Source organism: Epinephelus fuscoguttatus, linkage group LG9 (assembly GCF_011397635.1).
Source record: "Epinephelus fuscoguttatus linkage group LG9, E.fuscoguttatus.final_Chr_v1".
NCBI classification, from domain to species: domain Eukaryota; kingdom Metazoa; phylum Chordata; class Actinopteri; order Perciformes; family Serranidae; genus Epinephelus; species Epinephelus fuscoguttatus.
The window spans coordinates 26,030,120-26,053,740 of NC_064760.1; the positions used below are offsets into that span (position 1 = coordinate 26,030,120).

The 23,621-nt window shown below is 41.5% G+C and overlaps 1 protein-coding gene across 1 annotated transcript; it reads left to right on the forward strand.

Annotated features, from left to right (window-relative positions):
* Positions 1-143: 143 nt before the first annotated feature.
* On the forward strand, positions 144-23,416 carry mapk9 (mitogen-activated protein kinase 9). The gene is made up of 12 exons (XM_049586041.1): positions 144-343; positions 8,108-8,254; positions 11,368-11,497; positions 11,816-11,874; positions 12,191-12,329; positions 13,753-13,918; positions 17,513-17,584; positions 19,222-19,404; positions 19,858-19,982; positions 20,081-20,144; positions 21,673-21,744; positions 21,936-23,416. Exons 2-12 carry the CDS (start codon positions 8,139-8,141, stop codon positions 22,070-22,072), a joined length of 1,263 nt encoding a protein of 420 aa, XP_049441998.1. The 5' UTR covers positions 144-343; positions 8,108-8,138; the 3' UTR covers positions 22,073-23,416.
* Positions 23,417-23,621: the final 205 nt, after the last annotated feature.

A 23,621-nucleotide genomic window follows, 5' to 3' on the forward strand; every position in this document is an offset into this window, starting at 1 on the left:
TATACCGATATTTAATCATTATTATTGAGAACAAAAAGTTTTTCCACAAAGTTCCTGTTGAGGAAAAAAAAAAGAGTTTGCGCCCACGTAAACTCTGCGCGATGACGTCACCCGCATGCCCGCTCTGTGCTTGTTGTGGCGCTCCCTCCCTCCTTCCCTCCCTCCGCACCCCGTCCCTCCGCGCTGCCGCTGGAGTTAGCTAGGAACCGGAGGAAGGTCTATCTGTCGTGACAGCCCGTTCTCCTGAACTTTCCCGAGCCTTGCTTGTGTCTGAGAGACCGGGAGAGTGTTTCATCGGTGTTTTCGATGCATGGGAGTGCCCTGGGAGCGGCGAAGGGAGAAGGTAGGTCTCGCTGCGGCTGCTGCCGCCGCCGCTGCCGCCTCCTCTCCCGTCCGTTGGTCCGTCAGAGCTTTCAGTTCAGCCCCGGCCCGACTACCGCATTGCTTCCGACAGAAGTGATAAAGACGAGCAGTGTAGGCCTGGGTAACTTTATAACCGAGCAAACGTAACGTGAATATTACCGGTGTTTATGCTAGCGTGGCTAAGGCTGCGTGAACCGACCGTTTCTGACTGTGTTAAACCGCCGAGTGCCAGCGGTGCTGCGGCCGCGGTGTGTCATACACGGGTGACTTCATACCTTTGTGTGTGTGTGTGTATCTGTGTGTACTTTAGAGTAGGCATGCTGCTTGAGGAAATCGTGAAGATTCTCAGCTTTACACCCATTTTGTATTACAACATAAGGTTGTCAGTGTACGTAGCTTCCCCCTGGACCCACTCTGAGCCAAATAAATGACATTTATATAGGCCGACTATGCTCAGGTTTTCAAACCAATACCTCAGTTGCCACAAAACAGGTGTAGATGTGATGAAAGCTAACGCTGGTGCTATATTTTATTTGGCATGGTATGTCAGAGGCAGGTTTCAGCGTGTCAACAGATCATTCACCATGTGTACATGTTGGGATTAATCTGTCATGTCTAAAATCTGAAGCATGTCAAAGCAGAAACAGGTTGGTATGGGTTGTGTTAGTCAGTGGGATCATACACAATGAGTGCAGGATAGTACACACGTGAAGGGATGACAAGATTGTGTCAAGAGCAACACATGTGTCACCTTCTTCCCATTAACACATTTTTAGTGTCACCTCATCCTCTTCAAGAGACTGGTTTTACACCCCTAGCAGACATCTCTGGTGCAGCAGCAGCCTGGATGTAGTTTTACCCGCCCCTGTGTGTGTTTTATAACTCTGCCACATCAGGATGAGATACTGAGGCTTCAGGCCATGCTAATCTGATATCATAGCCAGCTCACTGACTCCCATCCAGCTCCCAACTGAGAGCCAAGGCCACAGCGGACCCCAAGGCTGCCCTGGACTGAACTGGACAGTCATGATGAGCTTGGGATGAGGATGGTGAAGGTCACTTTTCTTATCAACTTCTTGATATAATAAGTCATGAATTACATGCCTTTTAAACTATGGATTTTAAGGGGCAATGAAAAAGAGAGCATTATGCTTGCCTGTCATCTTTTAATTCATATTTATTCTAAATAATAAGAAGGTGACACATACTAATGCACATAACATTATGTCTCTTGCCATACGCTTTCAGCACCCTGGCAACATACTGTCTTGCCTTATTGAGGCATTGTGTTATTTTAACATTGTTTTGTTTTCTCTGAGGTCATCTTTATCAGTTTAATATTTGAATAGTGGCAAATATGACACCACACGTGGCTATTGGAGCTTCAGTGACAAATATCCACGCTCAATCAAAGCTTCGGGGAGAGACAAGTACATAAATTGGATTTTTTTTTTTTTTTTTGAACACCAGTTTTCAGTCGATTCACCTAAAATAATGTGGCAATTAGCCACTTTGTTAGCATGCAGGTTGCTGTAACATTAGCTATAATATCTAGAAAAAAGTGACTGACATTAGATGAGAGCAGAGCTGAGTCACAAAACTATTACTAAGTTTAAATATTTTATCACTATTTCTTAATTTATAGACGGTCTGGAAATTTTGGTGATGGTAATGCATTTTTAAAATGAATATACGTGTGTGTGTATAAAAACAGAGCATTTGAGTACAGATTTGAATGTTGATTACCATGGCAATGATCAAATCCTCGAAGTATTCCAGTTAGCCCTAAATGTTGTGCACTTATCTCAGTTACCTGAAACTCAGTCAAGCTTAAAGCAGGATATTTTTTAATAAAGAAACACTAATCGATTGATTAAGACCCCACAGTTCAGGCAAATGTGAGAATTGCAACTGTTTTGGTTGACTTTGGGGCGACTGTAGCTCAGTTCCTAATAGGGATGTGTACAATTAGTCAACTTGTCAATTAAACTTTGCTGCCTTCGCAAGTCAGCACCAGAAACACCATACTGTTAAACTTACTGTTGTTGATACAATGAGGCAGGTTTCCTAAAGATTTATCTTCCTAGAGAATATAGTTTTCAACAAATGTGAGTAACTTTTGTTTAGTAAGTTGTTATAATGTTTTGTAGGATAATGCGCAATGATCATAATGCGCTGTGCGAAGTACCAAACATTTAGGTGGTATTTAAAATCTGATTTAGTTATATGAAGTTAAAGAATTTCCAAAGGCTTTATACGTGATACTTTTCTGGGCAGTGTTTAAGCCTACAGACTAAAGTTTCACTGTTTTAGTTTGAACCTCCGTTAAAATGTCAGGGAAATTGGTCGTTAGGAACATTCCTAGTTTGTATCTTGGTGGAACAGGTAAGTCCTTAAAAAAAAAAAAAAAAATTCCGGGTTTACACGATCAGTTGTGAAAACGATATCCCTGTATTCACAAAAATGCAAAAAAGGCAGCTTTTTGCTGCAGTTAGCATGCCAGGCCAGTAGGTGGCGATACGCCATATGTCAAACACTATAGAAGAATGTTCTGGGCATGCACAGTGATTTGTTTTCCTCTTGGCGGTAGTGATAAAAACAATGATAAACTACATTTTAACCTTATGTAGCATAGTTAGCTGCTATACACTCACTAATATTTGGCACAAATGTGCGCCGATGTAGCGGTGTTGTTGATGCAGCAGTGCTAAGTTCATTTGTCAGCTGGTAAGTAGTCCCAAAAGTGCTAACAAAACGTAAACAACCTGGCATACATCCGCCATTGTTGTTGTGGTTCCTGGGCGCCAAATGGGCATGCATGAACTGGGTTGCAACGTCATCGCTTTCCAAAATCTCCGTCTATCCTGTTTACACGTCTCCATAGAAACTGATATTTTTTTTTAAAAACTTTCACTTTGGAAGCCATTTTGAAAATCTCAGTTTTCGTCAAGAAAAACGGCAGTTACGTGTAAATGATAGGTGCCAACGCAAAGATAAATACCCTTTTTCAGAAATATACGGAACTGTATAAACAGGCCCTTAATGGTTGGGTCTCAGGTTTCCATTGTGTACCTGAAATGTCCTAGAGCAAGATATTGACCCCCAGGTTGCTTCAGATCTGTGCGTACTGGGAAATGTAATCTGCTTTGGACAAAACGCCTGCCAAATGAGCATAATTTATTTTGGGTGCTATAAATAAAAATTGACTTGAATGTTCTGTAATATTAAAACCACAGTTTATTCGTCTTCAGAAACTATATATATTCGATCAATAGTGTTCCCAAAGAGAAAGCAACCAGCTAAATCATTCCTCCATGGAAAACACTGTCACATTACACTGGCAGTCTGTCTGTGCCGTGAAAGTGCTCTTGCATGCAGCCTTAATGATGTTTGGGAAGCACAGACTGGTTAATTACAGCGTTCTCTGAAGAAACGTCAATGATCAGGCAGTCTGTACCTTAGAAGCTGGCAGTTTAGTCAGCAGTTAACATTGTGACTGATCAGGTTTAATTAATTGTGGAAGCCAAATCCGTGATCACTATTATACTGTTAATTATCTGCCCAAGGATTGGCGATATCTGTGTGTTTTTTTTTTGTTTTGTTTTGTTTTTTGGTGGTATTGGTGTGATTTCCTCTACCGAATGATGTGTTGCAGATAACGATCATGAATATTGCAGTATTACCTGTATCATGAGATCAAGCAATGTGATTGTACCGCTGTGATTAATGCTATAATCACTTCTTCTCTAAATGTCAGTAATGCTTTGAATTAAGCCTGTTTATACTTTCTGTCTTTATATCCTATTCGTGTTTGATGTGTCCCACTTTTACCCGACCTGCAACGGCCTAGATTTCCCTTGGGAACATTAACTTTCATCTACACTAATCGAATCCCCTTTGATTTGAACAAATTCCTCGATGCCTGCTGGCCAGAGCTATAACAGGTGTCTGCTGGTGTCTGTCTGCCTTTGTAAAGCTTACATGCAGTTTTCCCCTCACTTCAGTTGTTCCCTGTCAGTGTCCATATATCTGTGCTGAGTCAACTGTGCATTTAGCCTATAGTCCTGCCTAGCTTGGCAGCAAGTGAAGGATCGTACATACGCTGTGCCTGCTGCAACTGAAATGGGTTTTGGTTATGATTAATGGCCCCTTCATAGTGTTCCTTAGCTTGATGTGTGTGTTGTGAATCAGTGCACCAGACGTTGAGGTAAAAAAGATACTGGAGAAAAACATCAAAGTGCCACTGTTAGCCAAGGCAGCCTCCAAGCTAACACAGCAGAGCCTGTATTTTTCTCAGAGGGAAAGGTGTTGCGGGATATTTGTTGCACAAGGTGTTTATGTGCTGTGTTAAATTTGTGGCCTAAAATCCGTGCTGCCTGCGTGTCAAGGGAAGCTTTAATTTTATTCAAATTAAGCACAGCCAAGGCCCTAGCATGTTGTTTCTGCAGCACCTGCATTTCAAACAATTATGCAATCAAGCGGGAAAAGCTCTGCTCGCATGCCATGATAAAAATATTCATCAAAAAATATCTGTCAGTCCCTCGGTGGGGATGTCTTTGACGAGGCCACGGGGAAGATGGAAGAAGCCCAGGAAAGGGCAGAGGAGTGAGGGAATGTCAGGAGCATAAAAGAAAGACAAAGCCACGGAAAATGGAAATAGTGAGCGAGGCACAAAGAAAGTAAAGGTCTTTGCAGCTCTCCCTTTGGGTGTAGCGAGGGAGCCAGCTGGACGCGCAAGGAGGAGAAAAAGCCGGGGAGGCAGAGGAAGAAAGTAGATAGAGATGAGAAGGATTCATTTTTCATCTGAGTAATGCTTGTGGTTGCAGACCCACACCTACTACATCTAAAGCCTTTTTTTTTTCTCCAGTCTTTATGCATTTACAAAGCAACACAGACAGCGAGAGAGATGGCATGTCCAAGAGAGATTTAAAAACAAACTGTTCAGAATAAACCAATGTAGGACATAAACAAAAAAACAAGATGAAAAGCAGAGACTCTGTGGGATTAGATAACACAATCAAATGAAGTCATAAACACAGTGGGAAATACCTCAACATGATGCATAAAATAACAAGGGAAATGATTGTTGTTGTAATGAAGATGAACTGGGTGATGAAGAAGTTTGCGTATGTGTGGTTGCATATGCTAATGTGTGTGTCTGAAGAGGCAGACAAGAGACTGTGGAGTTAATTTAACTGTTTTTTAATTTAAGTATTTAACCATATCAATATTGAAATGATTGAATGACGATGGTGACAGACTTAACTGCACCATGATAGTTTAGTTTAGTTTATTAGCACATACATGCGTAGTAAATACAGGAAAAATAAATTAAAATATTGTGTAGGAGAGGTTAGAAGCCAAAAATTGCTTATGAAGATATCTCCTCTATTAAATAACATCAATCATACATACAAAGAAAAGGGTCAAAATGGAGATTGCAAATAAACATTATTATAGATAAACATTAGATAAACATTATTAAACTATTACTGACAATATTGTCAATAGTTTATAATTCCTGTCTTTGCCAATTTCTGTTATATTGCATTTATTTATATCAGATTTCCTGCAGATCCTTAAAAAGTCTTAAAAGGCATTAAATTCTTCACATAATAATGTATTAAAATGGCTTAAATCAATCTTTCAAAAGTCTTAAAATGCTAAGACACAGGGAGAACGGTTTTATGGATCCTTTTTTTCCTGACTATGCGTTCTAAAATCTCAAAATAATTGGTAGCATCTACTTTATGAAAATAATTTACTGAATGCCTGTTGCATTGATGTCATGCAGATCAGATAGCAAAACCAGTAACTTATTTGCATGAATGCACGAAGCAGAGGATCCACTGTCTGCTAGTTAGCTGTAACTGTACCCTGGAAGACATGGGGAAGTGCAGATCAAATAAAAATGGGCCCTTTAGCCAAGATTTCGTGGCATGGCTAAAACCGGTACAAGACAATGCATATGAGGCTCAAACTGGCACAATTGAAATCAAGGCAGTGGAATCCAAAATGTCTCCAGAAAGTGATGTTTAATATAATAAACGTGAGCAAAACTGTCCCTAAGTAATCAGTGGCGTGCCTTTTTTTTTGTCTTAAATTTCATTATGAGTGGCATTTAAAAGAAGTTTTCAAATGTCTAATTTGCCTTGAGCTGTAGGAACTCGGTATGTGTACAAAATGGGAAGGAATAAAATGTTTAGCAAATAATATATTTTGATAAAACCATCTACAGTATTTGTATGTTTTCTATAAAATTGCTACAAAAGCCATAGAGTTTTAAGACTAATTTTGCCAACGTTTTTTTTTTTTTTATTTATGAAAAATTAATCATCCTTGGCTGCAACAATATATTTGTTTTATTAATTTATTAATTTAAAATTTATTTGTTAACAACTCGTTTATTTTTTGAAATAGCACATATCCCAATATAAGAGCTTTAAGTTTGAACTTCAAGACTACTAAGATTTGTTTCTTTAATCACCAGCCATAATTATACTACTGCTACTACTTAGGATATAATAGTGATAGTGATATACACTGTCAGTTAATTTGGTAATAATGTACATTGTGCAGTGTTCCTTCTCTCCATTAATAATTTCATATTAAAGGTCACTAACAGTGAAGTCTGTAGCTGCCAGTTGGTCCACGTCTACTTACCGATGTAGCTCACTGCTCACCCACTTCAGCTCTTTGTAATGCTGTCACAGTGTCAAAGCTGAGACTGAGTAGCTTTTATAATTCACGCGGCTGGAGGTGTTTTTTGGCTCTATTCGATTCTAGCCTCTCCCCCACTGCTGCTTTCTTTTTAGCGCTTTGTCTCCCTGACCATGAAAACCAGCGAGTGTTTGTGTCCTTGTTGCCTGTCAAACAGACAAGGCTAAAATATCATACTCCATTTAACCTGTGGCTGTTTTCTGAAGGAATGACAAACAGCCATGACTGCTCGCTGTTGCATAGCTACACAATTGTGGGCCCTCGCCCACACACACACACATACGCACAAACCCTGGCCAAGAATAATACTCCTCCTCCACTTCCTGCCTGAGGAATCAATGCTAATACTGACATTTTCTTATGAACACACTAATGCATCACGTGTTAACATCAACATGTATCAGTTACCATGTGCTTATGTCATGCTGATGGCTGTACACACACTTGTCGCAGAGCTGGATGCTGTTCAAAGAATGATGAACATGTTTAAGCCTCACACTGCCTGCATCTGTGTGTGTGTTATGTATGTGTTTACTGAGCATGAGTGTGTCAGCATGAGTTTAGAGATGGCAGTGAGAGCCTCGGGAACTCCAAGCTGTCAGCTGCCTCTGTTCTCCACTACACACACACCAAAACATTTACAGCCTCGACTTCAGCTCCAATTCACTGTTACCGTTGTCAGATGAACAAACTGGGCAGAAAGCAGTCATAGATTGGTTGGCTGTGGGACTGGGCTGAAAATGAAGCGAGTGATGCCAGGGACTGACAGATGGAACCATATTAGGCCCTGCCATTCACCGTGGATCATTTAAGTGATTCAGTGGACTGGAAAAAAAGGTTTCAGGTTCCTTTTTATAAGCGTAATAACCTCATCATGCTGACGTAGGCCTATTAGCACGCTTTAAATTGTTTACCATTCTGTACCACCATTAGGAGATAGATGATTTTGTGTATAGGCATGCTGTTTGGGTGTTTATCTTTTGTTCTTTTTTTGTCCTCTGTGTGCTTTGTTGACCCCCTGTAGACAGCGCTGGTGGTCCTGACTGTTCAGCAGGATGAGTGAGGCGGAGGGCCAGTTCTACAGCGTTCAGGTGGGAGACTCCACCTTCACTGTACTCAAGCGCTACCAGCAGCTCCGCGCCATTGGCTCCGGGGCCCAGGGCATCGTCTGGTAAGAGGCTGCACTTTTATTAGCATTTCAGTGATTTCGTCACCAGCCCAGGGTGTAGTTAATATTCTGAGTTAAACCACTGAGCAAAGTAAAACTAAAAATAAACTTTTGTCCTGCTGGTGGTGGGCCAGAGTAGTCCTTTTTCACCACAGGCAGTTTCGACATGTCACAGCAAGAAAAGCACAGATGTAAATAATCAAATTAATGATGGTGGCTGAATATCATTTAACTTCTTCAGTTTCAGGCTCCTGGTGTTGTGCTTTTTGTAATGTATTCTTAATGACATTAGTAACAGCTATGCTTTCTTACTATGACAAGTAAAAGTATCTGCAGTGATAAAGTTTCCATTTAGAAATGTTGACATTATTCCAATTGTCTGGCAGTGGGACACATTTTCTATATTCTTTGATAAGGCCCAGACAAACCAGGCAGACGTTGAAGAACTAGTGGCGACGAGAGCCCTCCGCTGCGCGACCTTTTGTCACTGTGTCTTGGTCAAAAAGTTGCACATGATCAACAGATGCCAACAAATATATTTTCTATGCTTGTCTGAGAGGACATACCTTATCGAATAGAGCCAAAAAACACCTCCAGCCGCCCACTACCAAACTGGGGTAGTCTGTAATCGTCATCCAAAAAGGGAAACTGGAAAAACGTCTTGATGCTAGTTAGCCAGTTAGCATATTAACAACACAATGCAATTTTGAAAGAACAGAGCGTGTATACCAGGCAGCAGTGAACAATAACACAAAATGTATCCGCTAAAGAGCTCAGGACCTGAAGACAAATAACAAGTTTATTTCTACCTCACTCCCTCACGACTTTAGCTCTTTGTTTACATTCCTCACTTCCATTTTATTTCTCTCCTTGTTCGCTGAGCTGAACTGCCAAATCAGAAAGATTTCATTCATTTACCATGATGAATTGGCGGAATATAGGCCAACTAGCGCGGACGAGGGCAGCAGATGCTCACCAACGGCCCAACTTTGACCGATAGCCGATACGTCAGTGCCTTTACTTGTTCGCACTCTTTGTTAGCTATATGATGTTTAATTGAGTAAAATATTCGCACCTAACACTTTTTTTTTTTTTTAGCTGCATCATTGCATTAATTGAGAATATGCTAGATATATATAATTTTGGTCAAATTTGATCAAATATTTAGACAAACACATTTGGTAATTTTGAAAATTTTGAGTACTGTCATATGTTTTATTTCAGTTCAACATTTTTGTATTGTGGCTTTTAATGAACATGGCCATCGGTCAGTGTTGGGCTGTTGGTTCTTCGCCCTAGTTTTTGCGGTGTATCTGGAACAGTTGGCACTGGTCAGCCCTGATGCCTGTTTTTCGGCCGATTTTGCGTGTTGAATTAGTGTCGGAGGTGGTGAAGCCCTTCTGTAAATGAAATCAGTGACTGGCACTTCAGCTCAGTGCTTGAGAAGACAAATAGAAGTGAGGAAAGTAAACAAATGGCCAAAGCCAAGAGACTGTAAGATTGAAACAAACTTGTTATATGAGGTAAGAGTATTTTTAGCCATTCATTTCTTTAGCAGAAACTGTTCATAATTGTTTGTGTTATTGTTTGCTAATGCACAGTTAATATTCTTTGCTCTTGTAAGCATTGGGTCGTATTGTTAATGTGCGAACTGGCTAACTAGCATCTTGAATTCATCCTATTGGTCTTCTGGTTTCCCTTTTTGAAGGACAAATACAGACTACTGCCGCCTGCTGGAATAATGCTGGCGCAGAACGTATGTGCTATTTGGCACTTGGCTGTAGTCTTTGTGCTGTGTTGAAGTTCAACTTTTTGGCAGGTACACAGGTGATATGAGACAATGCAACAATTAGCCATCTACGCACTAGTTCTTCAGTGTCGGTTTGGTGCGTCTGGACCCTAAAATGCAAAGAAAAAAAATCTCTTGAACTAGGGCTGGGCGATAAATCGATTTTATCGATTAATTCAAATTTGTAGTTGAGGCCAATTTGTTTTAATGAAAATCAAGTTTCTATTTAAAATCCACCACCGCCGCTCCACGCTGGGCTCACGTAGTTCAGAGTGGGCTCACCCCTCACCCTCGCGTGCTTGATACACAAACAACATAGCAGTGAGCGGGGAAGAACTTGTTCTCAAGAAAGGGAACGAGTTCTTCAGCGCTTTTGTGTGCTCACCTGTGTGTGTGTGTGTGTGTGTGTGTGCGTGTGTGTGTGTGCGTGTGTGGGTGTGCGTGTGCGCGCATCAGGGCCAAACTCCGCTGTGCGCGATTTTAGACGCGCACCGTGTAGGGACATAAATGACATGCCGTTGTGTAAATAAGATAAATAAGTGTTACCAACGCCAAGCTGGCAGACCCCCGAACCGTAGTAAAGGGACCTCCGAAGACCATTAGCTCCTTTAGCTTGTGTTAGCTCGTTGTGGCAACAACACATAAACAATGGGACTTCGTCTGCCTTAAAGAACGGCACTTTATTTTCAGCACTGCAGGGATGATGCACAGCCTCTCTCATCAGTGTCTGACTTGTACATAGAGGGAAATAACTCAAAAACAGCATGCAGAACTGCGTAGGCTTCTTCACTGTGGCTGCTCCATGTAAACAACATAGCACATGCCTCACTTTCTTCCTGGGGCGCATCCGTCTGACGTCACACTCCACACCCGGCGCGCTAACGTCTCATACCTCCTACATCAACTACACACACACACACACACACACACACACACACAAGCCACACACATCAGGCTCAGCCTGTAACATAAGGCTATTTAGTTTGTTTAATAAAAGGACAAGGTATAGACCTGTTCTATAGCAAGGGTAACCTTAAATGACTTCTGTTGTGATCCAATATAATGGTAGGGGAAACACTGCCGTATCATAACAAAGGGGTCCGAATCAGATTTTTTGTGAAAAAATCTGATTTTTTTTTTAGGCCATATCGCCCAGCCCTATCTTGAACCTAAATTTAAAAGATAAATGACAAGACACGTAACTAGCTTTTTTCAAATCACATTAATGCCAAGGCAACCAGCAGCTTTGCTCTGCAGGATGTCTTTTTTGCCCTCCTTGATAATCTTTGTCTCTGTCTGTTCCCTCCTCTATACCATGTGTGACCAGCTCTGCTCTAGATACAGACCTTGGTATACCTGTGGCAGTGAAAAAGCTCTGTCGGCCCTTCCAGAACCAGACCCATGCTAAGCGTGCCTACAGGGAGCTGGTGCTGCTTAAATGCGTCAATCACAAAAATGTAAGACTAAGACACGTCTGAGTTAAGAATTATATTCCTTCCTCTCTTTTTTTGGCTGATGTGATTTACAGTACGACTGAAATATGACTGGCAGACAATGACTTAAATTGTGTGTTGTTCTGAAAAGAATATTGAAGTCCTGCACAAACTTGGGGAAAAAGAAAGGGTGCAATGTGAATGTGATGTCTTGCTCAGAATGAGAGAATCCAGACAAACCTACTTGAGTGCTCTGCCCTCAGTTGGCTAACTCTCCACGGTGAAGTGGACGTAGATGGAAGAGTAAAAGAGTGGACTAATGGCCTGTCTCTCTGCTTGCAGATCATCCGTCTGATCAATGTGTTCACGCCTCAGAAGTCCCTGGAGGAATTCCAGGACCTGTGAGTGGCAGTGGAGTCTTTTCGGGCTGCAGCAATCCACTCTGTGCTTTAGCAAGATTTTAGCTGAAGCTAGCATTTAACTAGCATCCCTCTATCTACCTGTCTTCTATTGTACTGAGTAGCTTTTATATGCTCTCTCAGCTTTAATTTCTTCCTGGAGTTTGTCACCGTCCCTTTATGAACCCCTTTACTACCTTTTCGGCCTCTTCTTACTGACTGCTTCACTTATTATCTCTTATCCATTGCGTCTCTTATCTACCACTCTGCCATTTTGTGTTTCTGCTTCACTCCTTTCCAACCCTTCCTTGGCTTTTAGGTATCTGGTGATGGAGCTGATGGATGCCAGCCTATGCCAGGTGATCCACATGGACCTGGACCATGAGAGGATGTCGTATCTGCTCTACCAGATCCTCTGTGGCATCAGGCACCTGCACTCTGCTGGCATCATCCACAGGGTAACAACAAGGAATGATTGTGCTGTGGGCTATATGTTAATAAGACAGTAAGGGACACTTCACCCCAAAATCAATGACACATATATTCCTCTTTCCTGAATACTATTTATTAATTTTATGGTGTGAGTTGCCAAGTGATGGAGATATCAGCCATAGAGATGTCTCTCCAGTGTAATGGAACTAGGGTTGCAGCAGTATACTGGTCTCAAGGTATACTGTGATATGAAGAGTGAGGGTTGCATATTGTGGATATTTGTTTATCTACAGTACTGAAAAAAGTACACACACTTTCATCGCGATAATGGTTTAAGTTTTTAAATATAGTAATAAAACATTTGTTCAACTAAATCACTACCGTGATACCATGAAACCACGATATTTTTTGAGACAATCATCGTACCATGATATTAGAGAGAAGTCAGACATCTCTACGGCCGATATCTCCAACCCTCTGCAGCTACACCAAATAAACTAGATTAATAAATAACACTACAGGCAATAGGTAAGGTGTTTTTGACCTTGGGGTGAACTGTCCCTTTAATATCAGACTGACAAGCAGGGTTTCAGAAGCACCTGTAACCACACTCACCAATGATGTCACAGTGTACTTGCACACTGTGGAGAATACGTACACATCACTGCTATGAGGCACCACCGGATGGCAGATTTTGCAGCTGGTGGTAATTTGCTCATTAATTAGCCATTTAATCAAGTATCCAGTCCTAAATATTTATTGCTATGTAAAAATGTGACTTTAGAAAATGTGAATTTTTAAAGAATATCTGCTTGTTTAGAGTTATTCATAGTAGTACCTTGTGAATTCTGAAGGAATGTGGAGGTCTTAAACCAATTTGGACCAATTGTTTAAAGGAGCTGTATGTGATATTCAGAGCATATCTATGATTCCAGGATTGTCTGCACATGGCTCTTAACATGGAGGTTGCTAAGACAACGGCTAGCAGCAAATGGTGCCAGTTTTTGCCTGTAGTGCAACACTATTCCACCACTGTGATTCAGGAAGGCGTTATCAGTGTTAACCGTTGTATGAGCGCAGTGCAGAGTGGTGGCAAGTTGCTAGCTAGTATGATACATTCACAGAGACTCACACGGATTAACATGCGTGCATAGCCAGACTGTGTACCATAATATTGGACAGAGAAGCTCAGATTGCGGGACATACAGTGTGTGACTTCATTCTGTGCTCAGGAGACCACTATATCTTTACCCGGCAAATAGTAGTTTCTCTGTTATATTAATGTTCTGAATGGCATATACAGCACCTTTAAATAAAATAAGTTTCTCCTAAATAACTAGCATCCACTCTAATATTTCTGCAGCTATCATCTCCATAGAAATAAATGCTTTGAGGGTTGTATTTTTGTGTATATGTTTATATAGAGTTATATATTTTCTCTCCCCTTAGGACCTGAAGCCCAGTAACATTGTGGTGAAGTCAGACTGCACTCTAAAGATCTTGGATTTTGGCCTGGCTCGGACGGCCTGCACCAACTTCATGATGACCCCCTACGTGGTGACCAGATACTATCGCGCCCCAGAGGTCATACTGGGCATGAAGTATAAGGAGAATGGTAAGGACACGCTTCAAAGGTTCCTATATCTCCAAAATGAGAGGGGTAGATGAAGGAATTAAGCTCCACTGTTTCCATCACATCATCATGTAACACTGCTCTGTCCCACTACAGTTATCTTAAAATTTACTAACAACAAAGGTATTGTGATAATTTGATTAAAATTGCAGTATATACCAATGTAATACTGTCACGTGTGTACAGGAAGTAACTCTGGAACTGGTCACGTCCTTCTTACATCACTTATTCATCCTTGCGACCAACTAACACTCTTTTCTTTGTCCAATACACCATCATAACTGGTGGATATTTGCTTATCATACGTTTGTTTGAATCTCACATGTATGTCAGCTAGTGCACAAACGATATTATAGCACATAACGCAGAGGACAGCATGCGGTAATTAAGAAACAGTGTCATCATTACATCGTTTGTCCAACAGACTCGATTGTTTACAGTACACAGCAGCATTGGAGTAAACAAAGAAGCACATCACAGCTGAACAGATGGTGCAGGCTGTTAAGAATAATAAGTGCACAGTCACAAGTCTTTGATCCAGTATTAGTCAGGCTCTAGCTGGTTATTAGAGATCCAAGCACCACAGGGGCTGGAACCAGCTTGGAGCGGATTATTATTAGTCGTACATGCATGTTTAAAGTTGAGTTGATAAGGTCCATTTTGCATATACTACAGTGAATCAGAGTTTGTTTAAGCTATTGAGACCATATTTGGTGCACTTGACCAGATGTCAGCTCTGAGCCTGTATCCTGGGACATTCAAAAAACAGATTGTTTTTCTGTAATTTAAAATGACATGGTCTACGGTCATGTCCCAGTCAGCAGATTAAACTTATTTTTGATTGATCAAAGTGGGTGGTTTTTATTAGTGAGTTATTAAAATGTAGCAATACAAAACCTATCAGAAATCACCACCACGGTCCAAGAGGCTTCTCTTCTCTTCTTCCTGAGAGGGGGGATGACACATATCAAAGGGCCACAGGCTGGAGGCAAATCCACAGCCGCTGCAGCAAGGACTGAGCCTTTGTACATGAGACGCCTGCTCTAACCACTAAGCCACCGACACCCCAACATTACTTTTTTGATCACAGTCACACCTAATTTATTTTAGATTTTTATCTGTAAATGTGAAACTTCAGTGAGTATTCAAACTCTCTGCTCCATCAATTCTTGTAGACCTCTGTTATATTATAAATCAGCCTGCAGGAGCAAAGACACCCAGTACAGGAGGTAGTTTAGCAGATATGTAACTGATTGTGAACTGTAAGGTCTGTGAATCCGAAAGGGGACCTTTGTTAAATGTCATTCCCCATCTCTCTCCTCCTGACTTTCAGTCATTTCTCCTCTGTTGACTTAGTAGAAAAGGCATAAAAAGTCCCAAAAGGTTAACCTTTTTCAGTGTCACTATGACAAACTGACAAGCACATGGGTAATTGGTAATGTCCAGGAGAGTAAGTAACCTGATTGTACGTAGAATTCAGTCAGTATTTAGTGTCGACTGCTGTCAAAAAGACTGAGGTGTCCTGAAGACAAATAACCTGTGACTTCAGGGTCACTGGTTCAAAGCCAGCTAACAAACCTTACTATGTGCATCCTCCTGTTTCTTCTTCTGCTGTGCAATCTGTTCACTAGGGTTGGGTACCGACTTGGGTACTTTTAAGGGTAGTGACCGAATTCGGCTGATGGTAACAAGTACAGATTCATGTTAACTCCATATGTGCCATAGTTCGGTACTGTAGAGCACATCTGAGTGAGAATGCTGGGTTAAGACAGGAGGCGGAAGTGCCCAGAAGCTGGGAAACTGCCCACAGAGCTCGTTGGCTGCTCCGTGGGCAGCTCCATGGGCAGCACCATGGGCAGCTCCGTGGGCAGCTCCATGGGCAGCTCCGTGGGCAGCTTCGTGGGCAGCTCCGTGGGCAGCTCCGTCGGCTTCCCAGCATGTCAAAACTATCACTGCAGTGCAGATCTGCCACGATAGTTCCGCCGTCTGGTCTATTTTCTTTTCTTTAGTATTTTAGTAATAGCCTAGTATCACTGCTAGACAAGCAGACACACACACACCAGCAGATAGACAGACAGAAACAGAAGATTAGCTCTGTGTGATTAGGCAAGAGTAGAGGAGCAGAATTGATTTTTAGTCTGCTACGTCACTGCTGCAGCTTCTTCAGAAATGATATTTTTGTCATTACAGTGAAGATAAAAAAGGCACTGTTGGGCACTGGTACTGAATTCCAGCTACAGGTACCAGTATTGGTTTAAACATGAAGAGTACCCAACCCTACTGTTCACACTCTGTGGCTCCGAAAACTGTAGAGTGCACATATGTCGGACAGTGTGTTTGGACGCTGCTTGCAGCTTTATTTAATTTGTGTTTATCTGTTATTGATGATGACACTGAATGTCCCTACCATGGCATTGCTCTGCTACAGTGGACCTGTGGTCGGTTGGCTGCATAATGGCTGAAATGATCTCTCACAAAGTCCTCTTTCCTGGAAAGGACTGTATCCTTCCCTGTTTGACTCCTTTTCAGTCTTTTCAGTTTTTCTCAGTGGAGGCAGAAGAGCCTCAGGGGACATATATGCTGTCGCTTTTCAAATCAGGAATTGTTTATTTAGCTCATTAGAGCATGTCCCAGTAAGAGAAAAGGACAAAAATCAATTGTTCAGTTTGTTTAAGTTTTTAGAGTCATTTTACTGCCAAGAGCAGTTGCTGCAGTGTGCCATGCAAGTCTACAATAGGTCCATTGTAAGTTACAAGTGTCAGTTTGTGCTACAAAGTACGGTGGAGTTGTTCGTATCTTTTCTAAACTAGCTTAATTACAAGATGATGCATGAAACATGAGACATCATATAGAGGTAGGATTAGGAACAGGAAGTAATCGGCTTTTAGGAAAGCCTGTTTGCCCAGTCATCAGCATAACTACCCTGTTAAAGCAGTCAAAATGAATAGTGTAACCTGTCCAAAGTATAAATGTGCGATATATGCATTGTGCTTGCAGACTTTACCTAAAATGGTCTGGATTATCTGGGCAAGTTAGCAGAGCACACAGACCTTTCAGCTTCAGTGAAACTGAAATAGAAGGAAGAGGGGAGTTAATGGCTGCTAATGACTGCCACATATGCACGGCTCTAAAGCAAACAACTCTGAGAGAGAGAGAGAGAGAGAGACAGACAAACTGCATACATCCTACTCTGCTAAGCGCACACACAGGGAAAGTGATGAAGAGAGCAACAGCTGTGTAAACTGATAAGCAGAGCTGCAGAGGCGAGGAGAAAGGCCTGGAAGGCTACGTCTGGTTTCCAAGCCAGAGAGAGAAGAAGAAAGCCAGCCTCAAGATGGATATGATGAAAGCATCAGGCCGTGACACAGCCAGAGGATGGACAAAAATAACGAGAGCTAGTGTTCTGCATGTCAGTGTTTGGAGCATGTGGTTCATCTGGCAACATCTGACGTGTCGTCGTACTGTATATTTAATGTGCATTATATTATGTGGTTGATATCACGTGGTCATTGTTTGATAGATTTTCTGTGCGTGTCTGTGTGTGTATTTATGTTTGCTTTTGTTCTCTGTTCCCAGTGGACATCTGGTCAGTGGGGTGCATCATGGGAGAGATGGTGAAGGGCAGCGTCATCTTCCAGGGTACCGACCGTATCCTTCACCGCTCTCTCAGTCACTGTCGTCGTTCCACTTTGTCCATCTTTCACCCTCCATCAAACCTCCATTTAACACAAAGTATTTCATTTGTCTTCACAGTTGTCTTATAGTTCTCCCACGCACACTCTCCCAGACATTTCCCAGTTATGTCCTCTAAATGTAATCTGTTGAATAGAACCACTCAAGATTTCCAACTCACTCCAATTTAATCAGAACGCTTTGTGTGTTTCCTGCCCTCTTCGACGATTATTATTGATCTGTGGAGTTGTTTTTCAGATGGCGATAATCCCCTTAATTGATAGAGGAAATCAAATCGAAGCAATTCAAGTCATTTGCATTTATATTGGCTGTTTCTGTTTCTAATGGGTTTGGTCACCTCTTCACTCACTGGCTCCTTTCAGTGGCACCATTTACACCTGAGTAGCTGAGAATGGACGCAGGGCGCAGCAGGATTCAAGGATAGATTGCTTTTCAACTAGGGAAGTAATAGCCTTTCACTGCGATTGTAAAACAGCAGGTTGGCCTAATGTGCATATCTATATTTTTAGTGTTTTAAAAAGTCTTAACAACTATTGGATAGATTGCCATGAAATTAAATGAATGATACAGGGTTTCCACAGATCCTTAGAAAGTCTCGAAAGGCTTTGAATGCGTTCATGTAAAAATTAGGCCTTAATTGGTATTAAAACATCTTGAATCAATCTCTCAAAAGGTTTAAAAATTCTAAGGGATGTAGGGAAGTAGGGTTTGTGCAGATCTGGATAGCAGAAGCAACAACACTTATATGTTGTTTCCGGCTGGGATGCTCAGAGCAGATGATCCACTGTCTGCCAGCTAGCCATCACTGTGCCCTAGACAACCTGAGGAAGAGCAAATTTAAGGAAAGCTGGCTATTTAATCAAGATTTTGCAACATGGCCGAAACAGGCTACATTTATTTTATGCAAAAAGTTTTCCAAACTTAGCACGATGGGAATTAAGGCAGTGGAATCCCACAGAAAGCCCGCCAAGAAACAAAAGGTATTTCCTAGTTCTGTTCTACCGTTGTCTCCCATCCGAGACAGAAGAGTCAAGCTTTATGTTATAAAAAGCATTTGAGTAAAATGGTCCCAAACCCTAAGTAACAGTAACCTTTTTTTTCTTGCTGTAAAATTCGTCGTAAATTTCACTACATTTGTCATTTAAAAAGTCTTAAATCTAACTTACCTTAAGCTGTAGGAACCCTGTTAAGATGACGTTGGTAATCTAGAACCATCGTCAGGTTCCAGCTCATACTTTGGTTTATGACCAAATACCCGCCAAGCTAACAACATTGTTTTGGGCTCATTGGCAAATATTTGCAAGCTAACATGCTAACGACAGATGGTTGACAAGGTAAATATTATACCTGCATAACATCATCATCATTGTGAGCATGTTAGCATGCTAATGTTAGCATTTAGCTCAAAGCACCAGTGTGCATAATTAGAGCCTACCTTTTGTCTTGTTTGGATATTTATATGTTATGTAACGTGCATCCATTTCATGTATGTGTCTCTTGATTCTGTGCCTTATCAAATGTTCCTTTAATTTTCTGACACGTGCATATGCACATATTGCAGCTAAGTTTCCCTTAACAAGCGTGTTGTCCAGACATCGACCAGTGGAATAAGGTGATTGAGGTTCTGGGCACGCCCAGTCTGGAGTTCATGAACCGACTGATGGAGACCGTGAGGAACTATGTGATGAACAAGCCGCAGTATCCTGGTGTCAGCTTTGCCGAGCTTTTCCCAGACTGGGCCTTTCCCTCTGACTCAGAACATGACAAACTAAAGAGTAAGAAAACAAAAATACAAATTTAAATGCATATAGTTGCAGTTTCCTTGCATAGATATTTTACCTTTTGTCCAGTTTCATGGTTTTTAAAATAAAGTCTTTTTAGGGACAGTACCATGTACCATAGAGTTTAGTCAGAGGCATTTGCCTGCAGTACACTGATGATGTAACAAGACATTTCCCAACAAAATTAGAGGGGCACAGAGACTGAAAACTGGATCCCTTATACAACTAGTTTAGAGAATGACCATGCAGGTCAAAAGTTTCTCTGCTCTCCTCTGTGGCATTTAGAGTTAGAGATCATATCATTGAAACAAGAGAACAGATCTTGACATTTCCAGAGATGCTGCCCAACACCGCAAGGGGAAGTAATCAGTTCTTATGAGGACCGCTTAAATGATGTCATGGGCCTGTTTCCATAGTAACACTGCCCTTCCTCTGTTGCCATAACAGCGGGTCAAGCAAGGGACCTGCTGTCCAAAATGCTGGTCATTGATCCCGAATGCCGCATCTCCGTAGAAGAAGCCCTCAATCACCCGTACATTCACGTGTGGTACGACCCAGGAGAGGCCGACGCGGTGAGGAGACTGTTCCAGTGGTGGTTCTCTTTACCAGTGCAGCAGCTGGCTGTGTGTGACCTTGCTGATATTTATATGCATTTCTCTTTGTTTCACAGCCTCCTCCCCAGATTTCAGATAAGCAGCTGGAGGAGAGGGAGCACACCATCGAGCAGTGGAAAGGTAGGATGCACTGCCCTCTAGGGAAATCTATCAGCAGTGCAGCTTCACTTTCTTTACATTTAGATTATAAAGTTACAGCAGACTGATCCTAACTAAATGACATTTCTGAGAGCTGATACAATGAGCACAGAATTCCCTGTACATTTATGGCTGGAACGCTGTGTAAAATGTAAAGAGAAACACAATGCAATGATTTGCAAACCTTTTTTGACCTATATTCAATTGAATACAGCACAGAGACAAGATATGTTTAATGTTCAGACTGATGAACTTTATTGTTTTTTGTGAAATACACACTCATTCTGAATTCATTCTGAAACGTTCCACAGGTAAACAGATTAATTAATTACAGATTAAGGTGTTATTATTGGGTAAGAAAATGGCATCCTCAAAGGCCCAGTTGTTCATAAGCAATGACGGACACAAAAAACTGTGTGGCCATACAGTCCTCCAGTGTAAGAACAGCCTTTCTTGATGCACAATTGCAGGAATTTATAGATTTTACCATCCACAGTTCATATATCATCAAAACATTCAGAGAATCCAGAGAAATATCTGCACGTCAGGGGCAAAGCTGAAAACCAATATTGAATGCCCGTGACCTTCAGTCTCTCAGGCTTCACTGCATGAAAAACTAACAAGATTGTATAAAGCCTATAACTACATGGGCTTGGAAACACCTTGGAAAACCAATGTCGGTAAACACAGTTTGTGGATGCACCTACAAATGCAAGTTAAGACTCTACCATGCGAAAGAAAAGCCATTTACCAACACCCAGAAATGTCAACAACTTCCCTGGATCCAATCTCATCTGAGATGGACTGACACAAGGTGGGAAAGTGTGCTGTGGTCTGACAAGATCACACTTTAAATTGCTTTGGAAATTATGGACATAGTGTCCTCTGGGTTAAAGTGGAAAAGGACCATCCAGATTGTTACCAGCACAAAGTTCAAAAGCCAGCATCTGTGACCAGTGCTGTGGGTGTGTGTTAGTGCCCCATGGCATCATGGGTTACATACAGGTTTTGGAGTAACATATGCTACCATCCAGATAACATCTTTTTCAGGGACGTCCCTGTTTATTCCACCGAGCCATATTCTGAATGTGTGTGACCTCCTATTGAAAATGTGTGACACGATATGAAGCACAAAATACGGCAACAGGGACCTCAGACTATTGAGAAATTGAAGTTGTATGTCAAGCAAGAATTGTAAATAATTTCACTTTCTGGCTGACAGCATATGTGAGTGTGTGTGTGAATAAAAGGTACAGACAGTTTGGTTGTGCTGTTGCGTACCTACAGTAAGCGTGAATTTTTAATAATCATGGGACATTATTTTGAAAGCTCACAGCTGATGTTTTTCATTTAGCAGTTAACAGTAATAACGATAATAGTGATAGCAGTGTAATACTGTGAAACTGTGATATTTTTTAGATGGTAATTCTTGCGTGAAAATCTCATTAAGTTGCAACCCAATTGTGAATGCAGACTGAGAGCACCTAACATTGCATCTGCCTTTTTACAGAACTCATTTATGAAGAGGTGATGGATTGGGAAGAGAGGAACAAGAATGGACTGATGAAAGAAGACTGCTCAGGTACAGTACGTACAGCACTGGTCACCTAACTGCTGTAAGGAGAGGTGTCAAAGCATAATTAGCTTTAGCCTAAAACCGGTTCCCTGTAATATGTCGTCGTAGTCCCACAAAAATATATAGGAGATGCACTGCATTAACTCTAAATGTTATTCTTACTTGTACACTTACCTAAACCTCGTGTCATCCATCAGATGTGGTGTCAGGTTCGGCCTCACAGTCCTCATCAGCCAATGACATCTCGTCCATGTCCACGGAGCACACCTTAGCCTCGGACACAGACAGCAGCAGCATCGACACACTGACGGGACCGCTGGACGAGAGTCAGTGAACACAGTCCGTGGCCACGTCCGTCTGCCTGCCTCAGTCCTCCCCTCCCATTTACAGTATCCAAATATCAATCACCCATCACCTTCCCTTTTCTCTTTACTCCATCTGACCCCCGTTTTCTTGTTTGTTTGTTTTTTCCCCCCTTTTTTGTCCTGTGTTTTTCTTCTTTCCTCTTTAACGTCAACGAATAGGTCTATTTTTCTAATTTTTCCATGTGTGATGTTGCGGATCTTGTCGAACGTCTTCAACATCAAACTTTGTTTTGGACTGCTGCCTGGAGGTCAGAGCTGTCGATTCTGTCGGTAGGGTCAAACGTTTATCTTTCTCTTCTTTGTGGATGTTGTTTACCTTCATCAAGTACATATGATGTATGCATCCATGTTGATTTTCAGGTTACCAGGAGTAGGTGGGGATTGTTGTTTGTTCCATATGCCTGTATTTTAATAGTTTTATTTTTTTAGCGAATATTACGTTGAGTCCAGAGGTTATCAAATCAAAGCAGACGCGCACTGAACATAGACCACAGCTGCCAGCTGCTCTCATGCATGTTACGCCGATAAGAGCAAAAGCTTACCGTGAGTCGATGGCGCCAACCACTTGATGTCCATCTGACGATCAAACGCAGATCTCCACAGTGGTGCTTTCTGCACTGTTTTTGTTTTTTTAATTATTTGCCTCGAGTGATGTGGATTTTGAGCTTTTCCTCCTGACAGCTGGGGGAAGCTGTGGTTGCAGTGTTACACTTTTATTTCCTGATATAATGTACTGTATGTAAAGATGATCTGACGCTCATAGTGGCCGTAGACCATTTCATTACTAAAAGATACGGTGTGCGCATTTTGTTAAAAATTTCAACATACCTGTAGAGCTATATATTGCACCCCCATTGGACAAAAGGTACCGACTAACAATGTGTATATCAAAAGAACATCGTAATCCTGTAAATTTTGGAGAGGCAAAAAGATACATGTATTTATTTTTGTGTTCTTGCAAAATGTTGCACACAATCACGTCGAGGCCAGTGTAAAATAAGCCTCTTGTCAGCGCATTTCATTGACAAACCAGTGCATTGGCTGATCCTTTTCTAAACCATTCCACTAGTACTGGAACAGTCACACAATTCATCATGAATAAGACATCATGTAGAACACATGTTAAGGCAGTAAAACCCAAATAATGGTGTTTAACTTGCATGAAGGCATTAAAGATGCCAATAAGATACCGCAGTTCTTCTTATCAAGAGAAATCCGTTCAGGTCCGTTTCTTTTACCTACAGTACCTTGATGTTCTTGGTTCTGAAAGCCTGTTTGATGCAGATGTTGTATTTTTTTTTTTTTTTTTTTTTGCATTGTAAACCTATATATGTGTGTGCGTGTGTGTTATGACAATGTGCTGTGCGGCGCTCTCTTTCGTAATCTCCTTTGAATCATCCTTAAAGACAGCAGTCGCCTGGTTGTAAGGGCAGAGTCTAAGGAGGAAGTTGCCCCCCTCAACAAAAAGCAGACATGTCGTGGTTTAAAATGAGGATGTGACTGTGGACAGCGTGAATG

What these genes read in the sequence shown, in the direction of transcription:
- mapk9 (XM_049586041.1), top strand. Translation starts at nt 8,139, where the DNA reads ATGAGTGAGGCGGAGGGCCAGTTCTACAGCGTTCAGGTGGGAGACTCC. An exon ending in CATGAAGTATAAGGAGAATG is followed by an intron (nt 13,919 to 17,512) that starts GTAAGGACACGC and finishes CTCTGTTCCCAG; the next exon opens with TGGACATCTGGTCAGTGGGG. An exon ending in CATCTTCCAGGGTACCGACC is followed by an intron (nt 17,585 to 19,221) that starts GTATCCTTCACC and finishes CGTGTTGTCCAG; the next exon opens with ACATCGACCAGTGGAATAAG.